Source organism: Podarcis gaigeae, assembly GCF_964106915.1.
Source record: "Podarcis gaigeae genome assembly, chromosome: 12".
In the NCBI taxonomy this organism is placed as follows: Eukaryota; Metazoa; Chordata; class Lepidosauria; order Squamata; family Lacertidae; genus Podarcis; species Podarcis gaigeae.
In genome coordinates this window covers 22374513-22392441 of record NC_139688.1, presented here as the reverse complement: position 1 = coordinate 22392441, position 17929 = coordinate 22374513, and the positions used below count along the sequence as shown (strand labels likewise).

The window sequence follows — 17929 nt, the reverse complement described above, 5'->3', positions numbered from 1 at the left end:
CCTTTCTACTTCCCTCACACATTTCAGTTATCTCCTCCACTGCCTTGTTCTCAGAAACCATAATTTGCAGCGACTTCTGAATCAGGCAATGTGTGCCGATCGCTAACTGTAGTCTGCCTTGGAAGCCCACTTCCAACCATAGTCTCTTACTCCGATTGTGGGGGGTAAACTATAGTTTGCAATAACTACAGTATGCCCAGTGTTGACATTGAGGCAAATTATGGTCACCAAGAATAGTTACCAATAACCAACATTTGCCTGATTAAGATCCCACAGTAACCTTGAAAAGGGAAGGAATTAGGGTGTGGTGATGCATACAATCCTATAGCAGGCACCTTGCAGCCAAACTCATGACCTGATTGTGACATCTCAACAAGTCAGTGAATTTGGTTGGGGGCAAAAAAATAAACCCAAACTAGATCTATCAGATTGGTACAAACATCCTTTTCCTTTTAGTCTCCTCAAAAGAATGGAGTTAATTTTTACTAGCAGCTGAAAATGTGAACCATCTTAGGAAGCTTCTACACCAGGGGTCTGCAACCTTTAAGACAAAAAGAGCCACTTGGACCCATTTCCGAAGAAGAAAAAAAACTGGGAGCCGCAAAACCATTGCGACATTTAAAACAAATATATCTCCAGAGCCGCGATCTGACAGCGGGTGGGAAGGTGACGTCGGGACAGTGCGTGACTAACGCACGCACCGCCCCCATGCGACATCACAGCCAGTACAGCGCCCGTCACAGTGGGGAGTGTCAGGGTGCACAATGCGCCTCCTCCCCTCGCTAGTATCCGCCCCGGAGCCGCGGCAAAGGTGTAAAAGAGCCACATGCGGCTCCGGAGCCGCGGGTTGCAGACCCCTGTTCTACACAGTTAAAAAAGGGAGCAGGAAAAAGTGACCTACATATTTCATGTTAATTTCTTTACAGTCCTTGGAAGAGAGCATATTTTTGGCTGATCATATCAGCAGGAAGCAATGCAGCTGATCAACATTAGAGGGAAGTAGTCAAGGTTGCTTGGAAATTCTGCAGATTTTATTAAAAAAAAATTCCTTCCCTAAGAATGCAAACCACATAGTCACTGATCCAGCTAAAATCACTCAGACTGCAATCTGCTGAATACTAACTTGAGAGTGAACCTCACTAATAAGGGTGGGGCTTGCCATAGGATCACACTGCATGGCCCATTAAAACCAGCAGGACAAGTTATGCTATCACAGTGGTACCTTGGGTTACAGATGCTTCAGGTTACAGATGATTCAGGTTACAGACTCCGCTAACCCAGGAATAGTACCTTGGGTTAAGAACTTTGCTTCAGGGTGAGAACAGAAATTGCACGAGGGCGGTGCAGCGGCAAAGTGGTACTTCAGGTTAAGAAGAGTTTCAGGTTAAGAACGGACCTCCAGAACGAATTAAGTCCTTAACCTGAGGTACCACTGTACAAATTTAAGACTAATTTAAGCCCCATGGCTTTTAATGGGATTTTGGCTGCAATTCTACGCAAGCTGATTATTTAGGGGAAAATTCTGTTGGAATATCAGAGTTAGAGAAACTTGCCAACTCTTGAAAATCCAAAAAGATGGAGACTCCTCCACTGTAACCTCAAAGCTCCCATGCTGTAGCTGATTGCTTCTATGTCTATAATAAAAGATACAATAGAAGAATTGTGGAAACTGTTTGCAGCCTAATTAGATTTTTGCATGAAGAGCAGATTAATAAGCATATTGTTGCACACTACTCCTATCTTTGAGCAGTGCAAGATTCTGGGGGTTCCAGGTGCTTATCTAGGGCTCAGATTTCCTTTTGGGAATGAGGCACAGCAGAGACTGTGGTGTCTTTATGATATAAGGTTTATTTACACACATCTACAACCTGAGCCTTTGATGGAGGGGTTCACAGCATTAATACCAAAAGAGGGTCTTGCTTCTCCCATAGCCACAGCCTTGGATTCTAGCAGAAATCAGGCCTGGCACTCGCTCTGCCTTTCCATCCTGCCACTGTTGCACCCAGATTCTAACTCATATCTCTCAACTCTCCCTTTTGTCTTCCGAACTAACAGACAGTCTCAACTCTCAACACTATGTTAACTATAAAAACAGAATCCATGTAGTTTTATCTTTGCTTTACACATAAATTTCCATACTGCTGCATTTAAAAAAACAACAAATGTCAAAGTGGAGCACATAACGAAATCAACTTAACATAACAAAACCAAATTAATTTGAATTTATTTTCACTCTGAAAGGCCATAGCTCAATGGCAGGCAGAGAATGTGATCTGCATGCAGAAGGTTCCAAGTTCAATCACTGGGACAGAACCCTTCCGGAAACCTTGGAGAGACACAGTTCAGTTAAAGTTTATTAATAGTCCACAGACCTTCAAATTCCTGAAAAAGCAAATATTTGATTTCAGGCAAAGAAGGTAGTGGTGAATGGGAGAGGAACACAAAAATGCAGGCATGCCCTTTATCAATACAATAAAGTTTAAACAATATGAAAGCAAACCAGTACTTATTAACCATTCTGTAAAAGTTATCTGAGGGACGCGGGTGGCGCTGTGGGTAAAAGCCTCAGCGCCTAGGGCTTGCCGATCGAAAGGTCGGCAGTTCGAATCCCCGCGGCGGAGTGCGCTCCCGCTGCTCGGTCCCAGCGCCTGCCAACCTAGCAGTTCGAAAGCACCCCCGGGTGCAAGTAGATAAATAGGGACCGCTTACCAGCGGGAAGGTAAACAGTGTTTCCGTGTGCTGCGCTGGCTCGCCAGATGCAGCTTTGTCACGCTGGCCACGTGACCCGGAAGTGTCTCCGGACAGCGCTGGCCCCTGGCCTCTTGAGTGAGATGGGCGCATCAACCCCAGAGTCTGTCAAGACTGGCCCGCACGGGCAGGGGTACCTTTACCTTTACCTTTAAAAGTTTTCTGAATGCCTTGGAACACTCAGAAGCAAGCAAAGTCCTGTTGCATGCAGTGGGGCTGTCTTGGAGTAAGGATTGCAGTCTTGGTCCTGTTTCTAAAAGTAGCAGATTTCTCCCTCTCTCTTTCTGGCTACTTTCACACCGTACATTTAAATCACTATGATGGGGATTGCTTCTACATCAGCCAAATGAGCAAACTGGAGGTAGCAAACCTTACTGATCTATGGAAAGGGCTGCGGCATTTATTATTGTTATTGTTATTGTTATTATTATTATTATTTTGCATACAAAAAAAAAGGTCTCAGGCTCAGCCATCATCATCGTCATCAAACCTTTATTGGCATCACTTACAAACATTCAGAATAAATAGGCCAATGCGACCTCGTCGCCATTTCAACAGTACAGTCATTTGTCAAAGGGAAGAAGAGGTGAGCAATCTATTTCACCTCTGTGGGACTCCCGCAAGGGCAGGGTCCTGTAGCGTACTTCGGCGGCACAAAATAAAATAGAGGAATTTGGGTACCGTCTTGGTGAGCTCCTGGTCTCTCCCCTGTAATAAGAAGCGTATAACCTCTGTCTCTGGTTTCCATGTTGGGATACATAGGTGGTCTAAGAATTGTTGGCAGAGATCAGCAGGCTCAGTCTCTGGCATCTTCAGGTAGGACTGGGAGCAAGTCCTCGCTGAAACTCTGGAGAGCCACTGCCTGTCTAGTGTGGATGATACTGAGCTAGATATGCCAGTGGCCTAACTCAGCAGCTTGCAATGTAACAGCAGAATGATTCCTTCTGTGTTTCGCGTTCCATTGCACAATCCCCTCTCTGCCTTTCTTCAGCCTTCATTAGCACAGTCGACTGAGTATTTTCTGTGGAATGGTATCTCCTCACCCCACCCCCCTCTAAAACCGATGTCCATTGAATACTTCACAATATTGGCTTCTCTTCCCCCACCCCCACCTCCATCTCTCAATAATGAAATCATAATACACAAGACAAAATGAGTTATAATACACCCAGCTGCTGAGTGTTTGGATTTTCTTTCTGCAGCCTTGAATCCATTTCTGTTTTCACAGGTGAAAATGCTCAAGATTGTTGTGAGGGTAGTGAGTGTGTGTGTATGTATGTACAGAGAGAGCATTTTTTTTCTTCATAGAAAGAAGTTAGACTCATATGCATGTGGTATTGACTTTCTTTCTGAAAGCAAAACTAAGGAAAACATTTTAACTATAATAGATGCTGTATGTAGAAGAAGGACTTCTACATTGCAAAGACCCCTGTGGGTTTCACTGTGTCCCTCTGTGCATGTATATTATTATTATTATTATTATTATTATTATTATTATCATCATGATATTTGTTAGTCACTTTTCTCACAAAGTGACCCAAAGCAACTAACACTAACAACAATGAAGAACAACAACAAATATTCCCAGTTTGCCTGTCCTTCTGAAATTATGGTGCTCAAAGCAGACTTTGTGCTCTCAGTGAGATCTGGCCGAAGTAGAATAGAGCAATTCCATTACTTCTTGTGATCTGGATGATATACATATTAGCAATAAAAAAGTATATTTCCACTGGCATAAAATTGTATATACATATTCCAAAATGCAGTCTGTGCCACCAGGAATGGCGTAATATATAATATAATATAAATGAGCAATACATCAGACAAGAAGTTATGAGAGTGACAAAATAGAAGGAAGGGAATGAAAGAAGATGAATGGCCAACATTATTAAAAATCATACCATAATTTAGTCAACGTCCTAGAGACTTGGTCTTAAATATCTCATTATACTGTATATTATAAGTAACCCTTGAGTTGCTTATCCTCTCTTTCCAACCCCATTTGCAAAATTTGCAAAAGAAATTGATGTATTACTCAGTATCAGGAAACAAGTCCCCTCCCCCATGGGTGTGTCTGTATGGATTGATATAGTATTTTATACAACACTTGTATTAAGGAGGCATGAATGCCCTCATGCTCACCCTTACAGAACTGAGATTTTGCTTGTGTAAAGACACAGTCTAAGAGTGTTCCCCTGACCACTGGTCCTGCTAGTTATGGATGATGGGAGTTGTAGTCCAACAACAGCTGGAGACCCAAGTTTGGGAAAGCCTGTTCAAAATGATGGCACTTAAGAAGCATCACTTCATGGCGGCCTTCTCTGCCTCTCCACCTCATCCTTGCCGTAAGGTGTAGAAACTTACCTTTGGGGAGGACATGATAACACAAGAGGGGTGGCTGTGGGTGCTTACAGCTCCTAGGAAAGTGTTTTTCACCACTGCAAACCAGCATCCTTGATGGGAAAAGTATGGTTCACATGTTCTTCCTGCCAAGGAGAAGGTCCCAGGAGCAGAGGTATAATGGTCTAGGGTTGTGGGGGGGGGCATCAAGTCAAAAATTCAGAGTCCCTGTCTCTAGTGTCCTAGAGCTGCCTAGTCAATATGAAAGAGGAGCTTTTTAGTCACTGATAAGCCTTCCCATCGTTTGTGCTTCTTGGAGCCAATCAGAGTGAAAGGAGGAGAGCCGGCCACTGAGGATTGGCTTCTAGGGTCACTCTGGAGAAGGCACACAGGAAGAACATACAGCCAGTTCTAAGCCAGAATGAAACATGTAATTTGGCCTAAGGTTCCATGTCTGCAAAGCAGATGTAAATTCATGAGTGGCGTCTTTCTCAATTAATGCATGGTAAGCTGCTTAGCAGTTGAATGAACAATGCTGCCCAGTGTGGTTTGCTAGCCGTTATGAAGCTGACAGGAATCCAGAAGGGAATCTGATACAATTTTGCTCAAAAGGTAGAACCTAATTGTACCCAGTGGATGCTAGCAAAATGGCTAGATACTACCTAACATCCAGCTTGTTGGGGGAGGGGGTACATTGCCAAATAATTAATTCTAAAACATCAAATACTTATAGATGTGTTTGCCTGAAAATTCTGGAGGAAATCTGTTTCACCTCATGAATTTCAACTGAGAGACAATTAGGAAATTTGGCAGAAAACTGACTATAGAGATCAGCACACTAGTTTTGTTCATAGGCATTTCCAAGTGTCTAACATTCTAGGGGATCCATGATCTAGTCACTTATTTTTAGTTTTAGTTTTAAAAGCAACCATGTGAGGAATATAATTCAGACAGGAGTAGATGCACTAAGGAATATGATTTTTATTTTACGCCTTTCCCCCTAGAGCTATCTTCCTTATCTAAATTGCTTGCTCCCATGCTGGTATTCATTCAGCCCTGCAGCAGAAAAAAACACAGGTATCCATATCATGCTTATAGATAGATTTTACTGGGCTGTTCTATGTCTACGCAGAATACTACTACTGAATTCCATGGGTAAGTGGACTGGCATTGCATCCAAAGATATATTTCCCAACCCAGGGCTAATCATAGCTTCACTAATGAGCTCACTGAAAGTTAAGGAGAGACTTAGATTGGGAAAACGATGCAGGGGGCGGGGTTAGCAGGGGGCGGGGTTATCTTGTTCCCTGATCACAACATTATTCATTCAACACCAGAACTGTTTCAAAAGTGGGGAATGGGGGGAAGCTGGGGATCAGATCAGAGGTCTCCCATATCTGATGACTGACTTTAGAAATAATATGATACACCAGAAATAATATGATACAACAGAAGCTGGGACAGAGCAGTGGGAGCTCACCACCGCCGCACGGCTTTGAACCGCCGACATTCTGTTTGGCAAGCTCAAGAGGCTCAGTGGTTTAGACCACAGCAGCACCTGCATCCAGTTCAAAAGCATGCCAGTGCAAGTAGATAAATAGGTATCATTGCGGCAGGAAGATAAAGCAGCGTTTTTGTGCACTCTGACACCCGTCACGGTATTCCGTTGCACCAGTAGCAGTTTAGTCCTGCTGGCCACATGACCCAGAAAACTGTCTGTTGACAAACTCCGGCTCCCTTGGCTTGAAGCAAGATGAACGCTGTACCCCATAGTTGCCTTTGACTGGACTTAACTGTCCAGGGATCCTTTACCTTTTTTTAAAAAAACCTGCTGTTGCAGTCATGGCCTACAACCACCAGCCACATTTCAGGTGACTGAAGGAAAGAATTATTGCCTTCTTAAATCCATCTTTGTTTTTTTAGGTCACTCACTTATCAGTTCTTGGGTATTAACGTCCATGTGCCCACATGGGGGGTGTTTACAACCTTGTAGCTTAGACGCGAACGACGTCACGGAGGCACTTCAAAGCATGCCTCCATTCTCTTAAGATGAAAAATGTTAGCTGTAATTCCTGGAGAGAGAGAGAAGGGTGGGGGGGGGGATACTGATTCATAATTATGTCACTACAGGACGCCGGGTAATACCTAATATATTAATGCAAACCTTTTGTAAGCACAAAGCTCCTGAGGCTTTGGATTTCTCGTTAGGTATTTCAGAGTTATTATATTTTGTGTGTGACTGGACAAGTTGGAAACAGAGGGAGTGGAGAGAGGTTGAAGTTCTGCAGCAACCTAATGAAAACCTAATAAAAAAGCTACAGTTGCTCCTTCAGCCAAGGTCACCAAGGGAGTATGCCATGATCTGTGTCATTTCTGCAGCAAGCTCACCTCTCCCTACTCAAAAAATAAATATCCACCAAAAAGAAAAGGCCAGATGTCAGGAATATGGCTCTTTGTTTTTGAATCCAGCTTTGATCTGAACAGCATTTTCCAACCTTCTAAATATAGAACATCGCCGTTGTCAGGGTTTTAAATTAAAATAAGAACTGGGATTGAATCCAGTGTTTTGGGCAGTGCGCACAAGAATATGGGAGTCAGGAATCGAGGACAAGGGCATGTCAGTATAAGAACTGTCAATGGGCAGCTCAGTATTAAACCAGAAATGGGGCTAAGCCCCCAAGAAAAAGTAAGAACCACGGGACACAAGGTTCTGGGTGTCTGAAGTGGCTTGGACTGGGCCACTTATGTTTTCTCAGTGCTTGAGTTGCTAATGTGACAGCTGTCGGCACCATAGTGACTTAAGACTCTGCATCTCTAGGTTTTATTTAAAATTGAGCAAGGTGTTTTGGGGGGAGTTGGTTGGGAAGGGGTTGCCTGGTTTGGGGGTGTCTCCTGCTTTTTTCCTGTATTTGTATTTGTTTTGGGAAGAAGGTGTAGATGTTTTGCTTGTTTGGTGGTGGTAGTGGTGATGTCTCAGAATCACCAGTGCTTCTTCTGTGAGTTGGGCGATGCCCACAACTGTTCCTTAGAGTTCCGCCAAAACTTGGGGGTTTCCGGCCCATCTGCAAGATAAATGGTTGGGGGAACGGCACAGGCTCAGAAGTGATGCAGGGTAGCCTGGGTGGGTTCAATACTAATAGCCAATGCAGACGCAGCTTTGGGCATGTTGTTCAGGCTTTCAGCCCATAATTCTGCAGTTGTTTGTAGCTCTGAAAGCTCTTACACCACAGCTCCTCCTTTCCTCCTTTCATAACAGATTTCTAAGAGTGCCACATAGGGAAGCCCACTCCCTTTTATATTTCAACTTGCGAGCAGTTATCTCTCAGGAACTTCCAGATCTGTAGTTATTCTGGGGTATGAAAAAGTTGGGACGCAGGTGGCGCTGTGGGTTAAAGCCTCAGCGCCTAGGACTTGCTGATCGAAAGGTCGGCGGTTCGAATCCCTGCGGCGGGGTGCGCTCCCGCTGCTCGGTCCCAGCGCCTGCCAACCTAGCAGTTCGAAAGCACCTCCAGGTGCAAGTAGATAAATAGGGACCGCTTACCAGCGGGAAGGTAAACGGCGTTTCCGTGTGCAGCTCTGGCTCGCCAGAGCAGCGATGTCACGCTGGCCACGTGACCCGGATGTGTCTCCGGACAGCGCTGGCCCCTGGCCTCTTGAGTGAGATGGGCGCACAACCCCAGAGTCTGGCAAGACTGGCCCGTACGGGCAGGGGTACCTTTACCTTTACCTATGAAAAAGTTAAGGGCAACAAATCCTCTTAAACGCTGCATGGTTGGAATTTAGCTATGACTATAGCCAAGAACAGGCCTTTGAATCTTGCTGTGAAACTCCACTGAAGCCTTTTGCCCAGCCCTAAAATTCTTGCATGGCTGCGGAGTTCCTGACAGCTCTCCACATTGCCAAAGCCCCTTCTGCCAGCTCTCAATATGCCCGGGCCCAGCACACAATACGCTTTCCCCAGGTCTACAAAGAAAATTCTTCTAAAGACTGATAGGAGAGTAGAGATGGGTAAACTTGCCCCAGTCAACTTTGGATTAATTTAGTAATGCATGGAAATCATCATCATTATCATCCGCCCAGCTAATCTGAACTAGGAAAACAGATTCCTCCTCCTGACTGGTCTTCTCTGATTCCTAAAGTGTCTTCTCCTGTGGAAAATTAACTCCAACTCCCATCAGTCTCAGCCAGAATAGACAGTGGTGAGGGATGATGGGCGTTGTAGTCACTGGTTCCCAACCTCTGCTCTCTGGGCTGGTTTGACTATAACACCTAAACAGGAATGGCTAACCTGTGGCCATCCAGATGTTGTTCCATCATCTCCAGCCACATGGCCAATGGTTGGGGATGATTGGAGTCAGAGTCCAACAACATCTGGAGAGCCACAGGTTTCCTACACCTGCCTTAAAGCAAGTGGAAGGGTGGTAGCAGCAACATGCACTGATTCCCCTCAACCTGATGTGATTATAATACAGCATGCTGGGTAAATGGGGAAAAAAGACAGAACTATGTCTTTCTCTTATGGCTGCTATGATAGACCATTGAGAGGAAGAGAATGTGGGGGTTTTAGAGAGTGGTTGGATGGTGAGTAGAGAACCTGGGAATTCTTTTCCGGATCAGATTTTAATCTGAATATTTTTTATTTTGAGGGAATAAATCAGTGCTGGACCAAAGCTTCTCTGTGCCAGGCTTTCTGTATGTGTATTCGAGGTTTGAAGTGTTGGAACCTTTGTGTATTTTCACATGGGAGATTGTAGGTGGGTTGGAAGCAAAACATTATCATATCAAGTGACCAAATATTTTTGCAAGGGGTGTTTCTTTTGCCTAACACATCAAAAAAGAAAAAGAAGAAAGGAGGAAGCAGAGGAAGAAGAAGAAAAATTGGAGATGTAGTGAACAGCCGATCTGCTTTCTATCCTCGGCAGAGCCCAAATGGCACACTGTTGCTTGAAAGAAATATGACTTCTGTCATTGGCATGAACACTTTGAGTGAAGGGCAGGGTTTTAAAAAACGTAGTAATACAGAAGACTTAAGAGTGGAAGGTCAAAGTAGAGAGAGTATAAATTTGTCCCCTGTCCTCTAAGCTGAGTAATGCCTCTTCACACAACTAGCACAGCGATACTGAAAGAGACTTAAGGACGCTTGGTGGCACAAAGCCTTTCATTCATTGCCTGTGCATTATGTTGTGTACATATCTGCATGCTTACATGCTGTTACTGTTACAGACAATGCTAGCAATTGTCAGAACAGCAGGGAATGAAATTGCCATCTATCTAACCCATACTGTCTTAGCCTCGGGTACTTGTTAGATATGAATTTTGTGCAGTTGTACGTACCGCAATAAAAATCTTAATGGAATACCCTGGGACAATCTCTTGTAAATAACATACATGGAAGTCACCTTGAGCAAACAAGGCCTTGTATCATTCTGCATTCAGCAGCTCAAGTGATATTTTATCTTCTTGTATGAGAGGGAGGGGGAGAAATCCCTGCTGTCCTTTAGGCCGGGATCTCGAAGTTACCAACAAAAGTGTTTGCTTTCTTTTAATGATTTATTTATTTATTTAATTTCACAGACAAGGAGCCCAAAGCTATCTCAAAGCCCACAGCCCAATTTGGGAGATCAGGCCGAATTATCAGAGGCATCTGCTGACTCCCTGGAAATCATGTCTGAAGGAGAATCTCCTTCTCCTTTCTCAAGAGGAAGCCGTACACGAGCAAGTCTTCCAGTGGTGAGGTCAACAAACCAGACAAAGGAAAGATCACTTGGTAAGGTGTTGCCTACATTCTACTGCCGAACTAATGCCAGGTTTTGTTATGCATCTAATACTGTATGTTCTCCCTGTTTATTTTACTCCACAAATGTCTTTCAGAGTGAAAAAAAACATGGTGAAAAACACAAATGAGAGGAAAGGAAGCACTTGACTTTTACTTAGCGGGCTGAGACAATGGTCCCCCATTGTGTATGAACTCAGAGAACTGTGGCTTGTTCTACCTCCAAGTAGTCACAGCAAACCTGGATCAAACTGCACTTTGATATATTTGTTACCTAACTCTGATTTGAATAAGTTACAGTTCCTTGAGTTTGTAAATGACTGGGAACCAGGCTGTGTTGTAAAGCGGAAAGGGAAGCTTCTTCTCATGAACAAATGAAGGAAAGGGAGAGTATGCAATCTCAAGATTTGTACAAGCTCCCGTAAAATAATCTAAGACAGCCTTCTTAATCTAGTACACTCCAGATGTTGTTGGGCTCCACTTCATATCAGCTGCCGTCAGCTTGGTCAATGGTCAGGAATGATGAAACTTGTCATCTGGATGATATAACCTCTACTACTCCTCGTTTAGATAATTGGCTGGATTTGGTTTTACTGAGTGATCTTGATCCAGTGTTTGTCTCTCAGCCTCGGATGGGAATTATTATGGTCAGCCTCATAGATGAATGAGTAAAGGTTGCAAAGCCATTGTGGGTCACAAATAACTCCCCCAGGCTGTATCCAGCCCAGGTGGCACAATGGGTCAGTGTGTGGCTGTTAACCAGAAGGTTAGTGGTTCGAGTCCACCCAGGGTAGAGCTGTGGGCAAGATTCCTGCATTCCAGGGGGTTGGACCAGGCGATCCTTTGGGTCCCTTCCAACTTACAATTCTGTTATCAAGGTTTCTCCCCTAGAAAGGCTGCTCTATTTTTTCTCTCCTGGAACTGACATGCGGATGATTCGCCACATGGTGGCAGCATGGAGCTGCACAGGTGGGGGCAAAATGCCAGGTGTCCTCTTTGGGCTTTGTTACCAGTCCTCTGTTGTCTATGCCTTGCATTCCTTCATACTGAGATACAACACTGCTTTTTATTGGAGTCAATCCATAACTGGCCCATCTACCCCAGTATTGTCTGCTTTGACTGGTCAGGTTCTGAGGCAACTCACTCAACCTTACCCAGCTATTCAACTTGAGATCTGAGGAATTAAACTGGGGATCATCTGCATACAAAACATATCCCCACCATTGGCTTATAGACCAAAAGTGTATTTGTATAATTCTACCTGTTTGCAGTGGCATTGTGTGTTAAACCACAGAGCCTAGGACTTGCCGATCAGAAGGTCAGCGGTTCAAATGCCCACGACAGGGTGAGCTCCCGTTGCTCCTGCCAACGTAGCAGTTCAAAAGCACGTAAAAGTGCAAGTAGATAAATAGGTACCACTCCGGCGGGAAGGTAAACGGCGTTTCTGTGTGCTGCCTCTGGTTCGCCAGAAGCGGCTTAGTCATGCTGGCCACATGACCCGGAAGCTGTATGCCAGCTCCCTCGGCCAATAAAGCGTGATGAGCGCCGCAACCCCAGAGTTGGTCACAACTGGACCTAATGGTCAGGGGTCCCTTTACCTTTACCTTAGCTGTTCAGGTCTGTGTGAATGTAGAGTTCTTCCTAGTCCCAGTTCCTCAGTGGGGACCAGAACTCACTTGGAGGGATACTTGCCTCCCTCCAATATTGCCATACACACTGCTTCTCACAGTAGCCGTTCTTGCCACACATTGAATGGGCTTGGAGCAGATTAGTGAATTTCTGTTATCGGTTAGTTGCACATAGGAATAGGTAGATATTTCAGTTTTGGTTTCTCATTTTGCTGAAATTAAGTCCAGATCTCCACATTTCCACATCAGCTTGCCATTATACATATATCAGCATTTTAGTGCAAATTTATCCTGACACACTTTTGTGTGCAATTTTGCCTAATATGCGCATTTCTGCAAAGTAATTTCCCAATGCCGGATTTTATGTTATTTTTTACTAACACACACACTTTTAGGCACACTTTGCCCTAGTATATGCATTTTTGCATGTGTTACTTAGCTGGAAAGTTGCATCGCAAAATTCAGAGAGGAAGGATGACTGTGTTTCAATTGGTGTATCCCCCCCAACCCCGAAAGTGTTGATTAGATGGATTTGCCTTTAAATGTGAACCAAACCAACATTTCTCCTCCACCCCTAGCTGCACAAGTGGAAGGCGATCTTTCTCAGGAAATACTGCCATATGACAGGCAAGCTGTTGCTATATAAGGCAATGAATGCAGATGGTTGAGGAAGGCAAAGGGTTATTGCCTTAAAAAAGCTTCTTTACTGCAGGATCCCATCTCCCAGACTGCAGAGCAGCATAAAGCAGAACGGCAGCGGGGTCATAAATCATGAGGGCTGTTCATAAACTGAACGTAGTGGTTTATTTATTCTGTTAACAATCCCAGGCCATTTTTATCAAGAGTGCTTTGATATCTGATACATAATCAGCTAAAAAAAAAAGTACAAAGAAGTATAAACGAACGGCGGTTTTAGCTGGTTTCTCTACACCAACAGAGACTCAGAATGATTAAAAGGTGGTCTTGCCATATATATATATATTATGGGATGTGGGAGCTGATTGTGTTAATCTGCAGGAACTGTAGCCTGCCTTAGTTAAAGCAGCAGGTACTTTTTGGAAATTCTCCACATAGAAGGGTTCCCCAAAAATCTGTAACGAGAGAACCAACGTTATGCTATTTTTGTAATGAAAAATGTAGAACATGCCAATATGACCATGACTAGGGCTGATGGGAATTGTAGTAAAAATCATCTATAGGGTACCAGATTGGTGGAAGTTGCTGTAGGAGGCACCTCCTGTTTATATTCTGATGCCCATACCAGTATTCCTTCTCTTCTGAGTCCTCATTTAGGATACATTTCCTCCCTAAGTACGAAAAAAACCCCCAGACAAGCCACTCACTGTGAGCTCAAATACTATGATGTAAAGACCTATTTATTTATTTAACAGAATAAATAAACCATGCTTTTGAATTATGATGCTTTTGAATTATGGTGCTGGAGGAGACTCTTGAGAGTCCCATGGACTGCAAGAAGATCAAACGTATCCATTCTTAAGGAAATCAGCCCTGAGTGCTCATTGGAAGGACAGATCCTGAAGCTGAGGCTCCAATACTTTGGCCACCTCATGAGAAGAGAAGACTCCCTGGAAAAGACCCTGATGTTGGGAAAGATGGAGGGCACAAGGAGAAGGGGACGACAGAGGACGAGATGGTTGGACAGTGTTCTTGAAGCTACCAGCATGAGTTTGACCAAACTGTGGGAGGCAGTGGAAGACAGGAGTGCTTGGCGTGCTCTGGTCCATAGAGTCACGAAGAGTCGGACATGACTAAACGACTAAACAACAACAACAACAAAGACCTACATTATGATATTCTGTCGGGGTTATTGTTGTTTGTCATATCGTATATGATATGTGGGATCCCTAAGGAATTCACAAATCCCACCAACATCTGCTTCCCCCCTTTTCCATTCTGCATGTTTTTAATCGACTTCACTCATAAATCTTGGTGGAGAAGAGAATGGCCATGTGCATGTCTCCCCCCCCCCCCCACCGAAGACAACAGCAGGAGACTCATGGCTCAGTGCCCTTGCAGAACTTGTACAGAGGCAAGAATGGGAAGCCTGGTGTGTGTACTTGGGGGGGGGCCAGTTATGATTACTTTGGCTTAGACCCTAAGATAAGTTAGTTATGATTAAGTTCATGTGAAGGAAGTTTCCTTGTCTTGTCTTGATTCTTTATTTCTCCCAGCATTGCCTGCCATCATTTGTTCTCCCTCAACCCCCCCCCCTCCCAAAAGCTACTCCAGAAGGTTGGAGAGGCATCCTGGACAATGTGGGGCAAGGGAAGTTGTCTCAACATCTACTTACTTTGTGTATCATTATTCCTACCCCATTTCCAGGAGTGGCTTTTTGGTGGGGCACAACTGACAGGCAACTCTATATTATTCAGGCTCTACCAAAGCACTTATTTGTGACAAGCAAAATCAAAAGTTCTTTTCATTCGTTGGAAAAGTTTTAACATTTATACATGATTTTTTTAGGTTTCTTGGGAGATCGAAGAGCTGCTTTTCTGAAGGAGTAAATGCACGTGTGCTCACTTTTGTGGGATGTTTGTCGGTACATACGCTGTAGAAACCCACATTTCATTTGCAGCAGCTTATGAAAGGCAAAGAGACAAGCTTTTCTCTCTCTCTACGTAATTCTAGAACCTGAATCATCCAGTGATGATTCTGAGTAGGAGAAGATGAAGGACAGGCCCATGAACCTTCTTCTTGCACATAGTTAAACTCTGCTATTTGCTAAGACAAAATGTGATTGTGACTACCAGTGCAGGGTTTTGTTTTTTAAAAAAGGAATTAGACAAATTCATGGAAGATAATATTGCCAATGGCTAAGGATGGCTGTATCCTGTCTCCAGGATCAGAATGAATATGCCCTTACCATCAAGCATTGGGGAACAGCAGAAGAGAGCTATTGTGTTCATGTCCTGCTTGTGGCTTCTCATAGGTACAGTGGTACGTCAGGTTACATACGCTTCAGGTTACAGACACCGCTAACCCAGAAATAGTGCTTCAGGTTAAGAACTTTGCTTCAGGTTGAGAACAGAAATCGTGCTCCGGCGGCGCAGCAGCAGCAGGAGGCCCCATTAGCTAAAGTGGTGCTTCAGGTTAAGGACAGTTTCAGGTTAAGTATGGACCTCCGGAACGAGTTAAGTACTTAACCCGAGGTACCACTGTATCTGATTGGCCGCTAACAGAAACAGGATAATGGACTAGATAGGCAATCCATGGGGAGTCTGCCATCCTCCAGGTGTTGCTGTGCTGCACTCACATCGGCTATAATGGCTGGGCTGCTGGGAGCTGGAGCCCAGAAACATATCGAGAGCCACAAGTTCCCCATCCCTGAGATAGGTCTGATCCTACTTTCCCACGGTTTCATTTCTTCATTCCATCATAATTATAATGTAATGCACGTTGGGATCAGTCAATTTTCCTTCCCAAACTGCAGGAGGGCCCATATACTGTAGGAAAGAGAAGCAGATATCCCCCAGAGAGTGAGATCCAAGTATATAAATGTGCAGTTTATCTATGTTGTTTGTTGTTGTTTAGTCGTTTAGTCGTGTCCAACTCTTCGTGACCACATGGACCAGAGCACGCCAGGCACTTCTGTCTTCCACTGCATCCCGCAGTTTGGTCAAACTCATGCTGGTAGCTTCGAGAACACCATCCAACCATCTCGTCCACTGTCGTCCCCTTCTCCTTGTGCCCTCCATCTTTCCCAACATCAGGGTCTTTTCCAGGGAGTCTTGTCTGCTCATGAGGTGGCCAAAGTACTGGAGCCTCAGCTTCAGGATCTGTCCTTCCAGTGAGCACTCAGAGCTGATTTCCTTAAGAATGGAGAGGTTTGATCTTCTTGCAGTCCATGGGACTCTCAAGAGTCTCCTCCAGCACCATAATTCAAAAGCATCAATTCTTTGGCGATCAGCCTTCTTTATGGTCCAGCTCTCACTTCCATACATCACTACTGGGAAAACCATAGCTTTTACTATACGGACCTTTGTTGGCAAGGTGATGTCTAACCCTTTATATGACCAATGCCCCATTCACCAAACCTCAAAAGTCAATGCTTATAGGACATTTGCACTAAACTGTTTGGCAACTGAGGTTCAGGGTTAAGTAAGTAGGAAGCTACTAATCTAGCCTTAGCGTTTCCCTCTCTCTCTCTCTGCCATTCCTCATAGGCCCCCAACTTGTTCCAATCTAATAACTGTCTCACAATAGCTGTCAAAGGGAGATTCTCTTCGGGAGGATTCAGGTAGGTAGCCGTGTTGGTCTGACACAGTCGAAATATATTATTATTTTTTTAAAAAATCCATTAGCACCTTAGAGCCCAACTAAGTTTGTTCTTGAGTATAAGCTTTCGTGTGCAATCACCTTCTCTTTGGGAGGGTATGGATGAACTCCCACTGATTGTATGTGAACAGGTTTACACTCAAAAGCGACAAGTGCCTGCTGTTAGAAGATGTCTGAAATTTCATCCCTCTATTCTGTAGTTTTTTGCATATTAGAAGAAAATTATCTGCGCTGAGTTTAGGGAGATAGCTATATTTGATTAGTCGAGAGGGATTCCTCACTCTGAATGACATTTTCTATATTGTATAAACAACCAGCTGATAATTTGGAGATAAAGAATTCCTTCCCTAAATATGTCCATGTAGCATTTGATAAAGCACCAGTGTGTACATTTGATCAGTGGCCCCACTTCTTCCAAGTGATACGGAGTCAGAAGTTGTAATTAAGGGGTGTTTAAATAATAGACAGTGATTTATTGGCTGCATACGGGTTCAAAGACTGTAGGTTTCACACCATTTCACAGCCACAAACAACATGCCATCATACTCTTAAATTGCCTTGTTAAACATTAATGCTTCTTGAGTGATGCTTTTCTGCGGCATTTCCACCTTTTCATCGAGCTGCAATACTGTGTGTCAAAATCAACTTTAGAACAAATAATTTGTAAAGTTCAGAATATGGCAGCCCCATTAATGATTGATTGGTACTTCCTGTCTGGAAAACACCCATTGGTTGTTGTTTTTCTGTATACAGCTAAGGCCTTTGCTTTTGACCGTAAAACTCTATATAGCTTGGAATCCTGGATAGCCAAAGGCTCACCAGCTTAGGGATGAATCTACTTACTGTATAGAATCTGTATTGGATGTCCTGCTCCAGGTACTTCTTTCTTCAGAGGCTGGTGAATGGTAATAAGGGCTTGCATCCAATGTAGTACAGTCATACCTTGGATCCCGAACACCGTTTTGGCTCCCGAACGCCTCAAACCCAGAAGTGAGTGTTCTGGTTTGCGAATGTTCTTTGGAACCCGAATGTCCGACAGCTTCCAGTTGGCTGCAGGAGCTTCCGGCAGCCAATCAGAAGATGTGTTTGGGTTTCCGAATGTTTTGGAAGTCGAACGGACTTCCGGAACAGATTCCATTCCAAG

At 44.1% G+C, this 17929-nt stretch overlaps 1 protein-coding gene and 1 long non-coding RNA gene across 32 annotated transcripts in view; one reads left to right on the top strand and one right to left on the bottom strand.

Moving 5' to 3' along the window:
* KIAA1217 overlaps positions 1-17929 on the top strand; it is a 363096-nt gene that overhangs the window by 255875 nt on the left and 89292 nt on the right. For all 31 annotated transcript variants that reach the window (XR_014556563.1, XR_014556564.1, XM_083704568.1 and 28 more), the window contains one exon: positions 10663-10855. Coding sequence is in view for 29 of the 31 variants with exons in the window: in XM_083704568.1 (XP_083560694.1) it covers positions 10663-10855 (193 nt within the window). In the remaining 2 variants the exon portion in view is untranslated. The remainder of the gene's footprint in view (positions 1-10662; positions 10856-17929) is intronic.
* On the bottom strand, positions 6087-17723 carry LOC310828149. The gene is made up of 3 exons (XR_014556725.1): positions 17629-17723; positions 7021-7160; positions 6087-6144 (listed from the first exon to the last, which is right to left on the bottom strand). It is a non-coding gene; the product is annotated as an uncharacterized lncRNA (long non-coding RNA).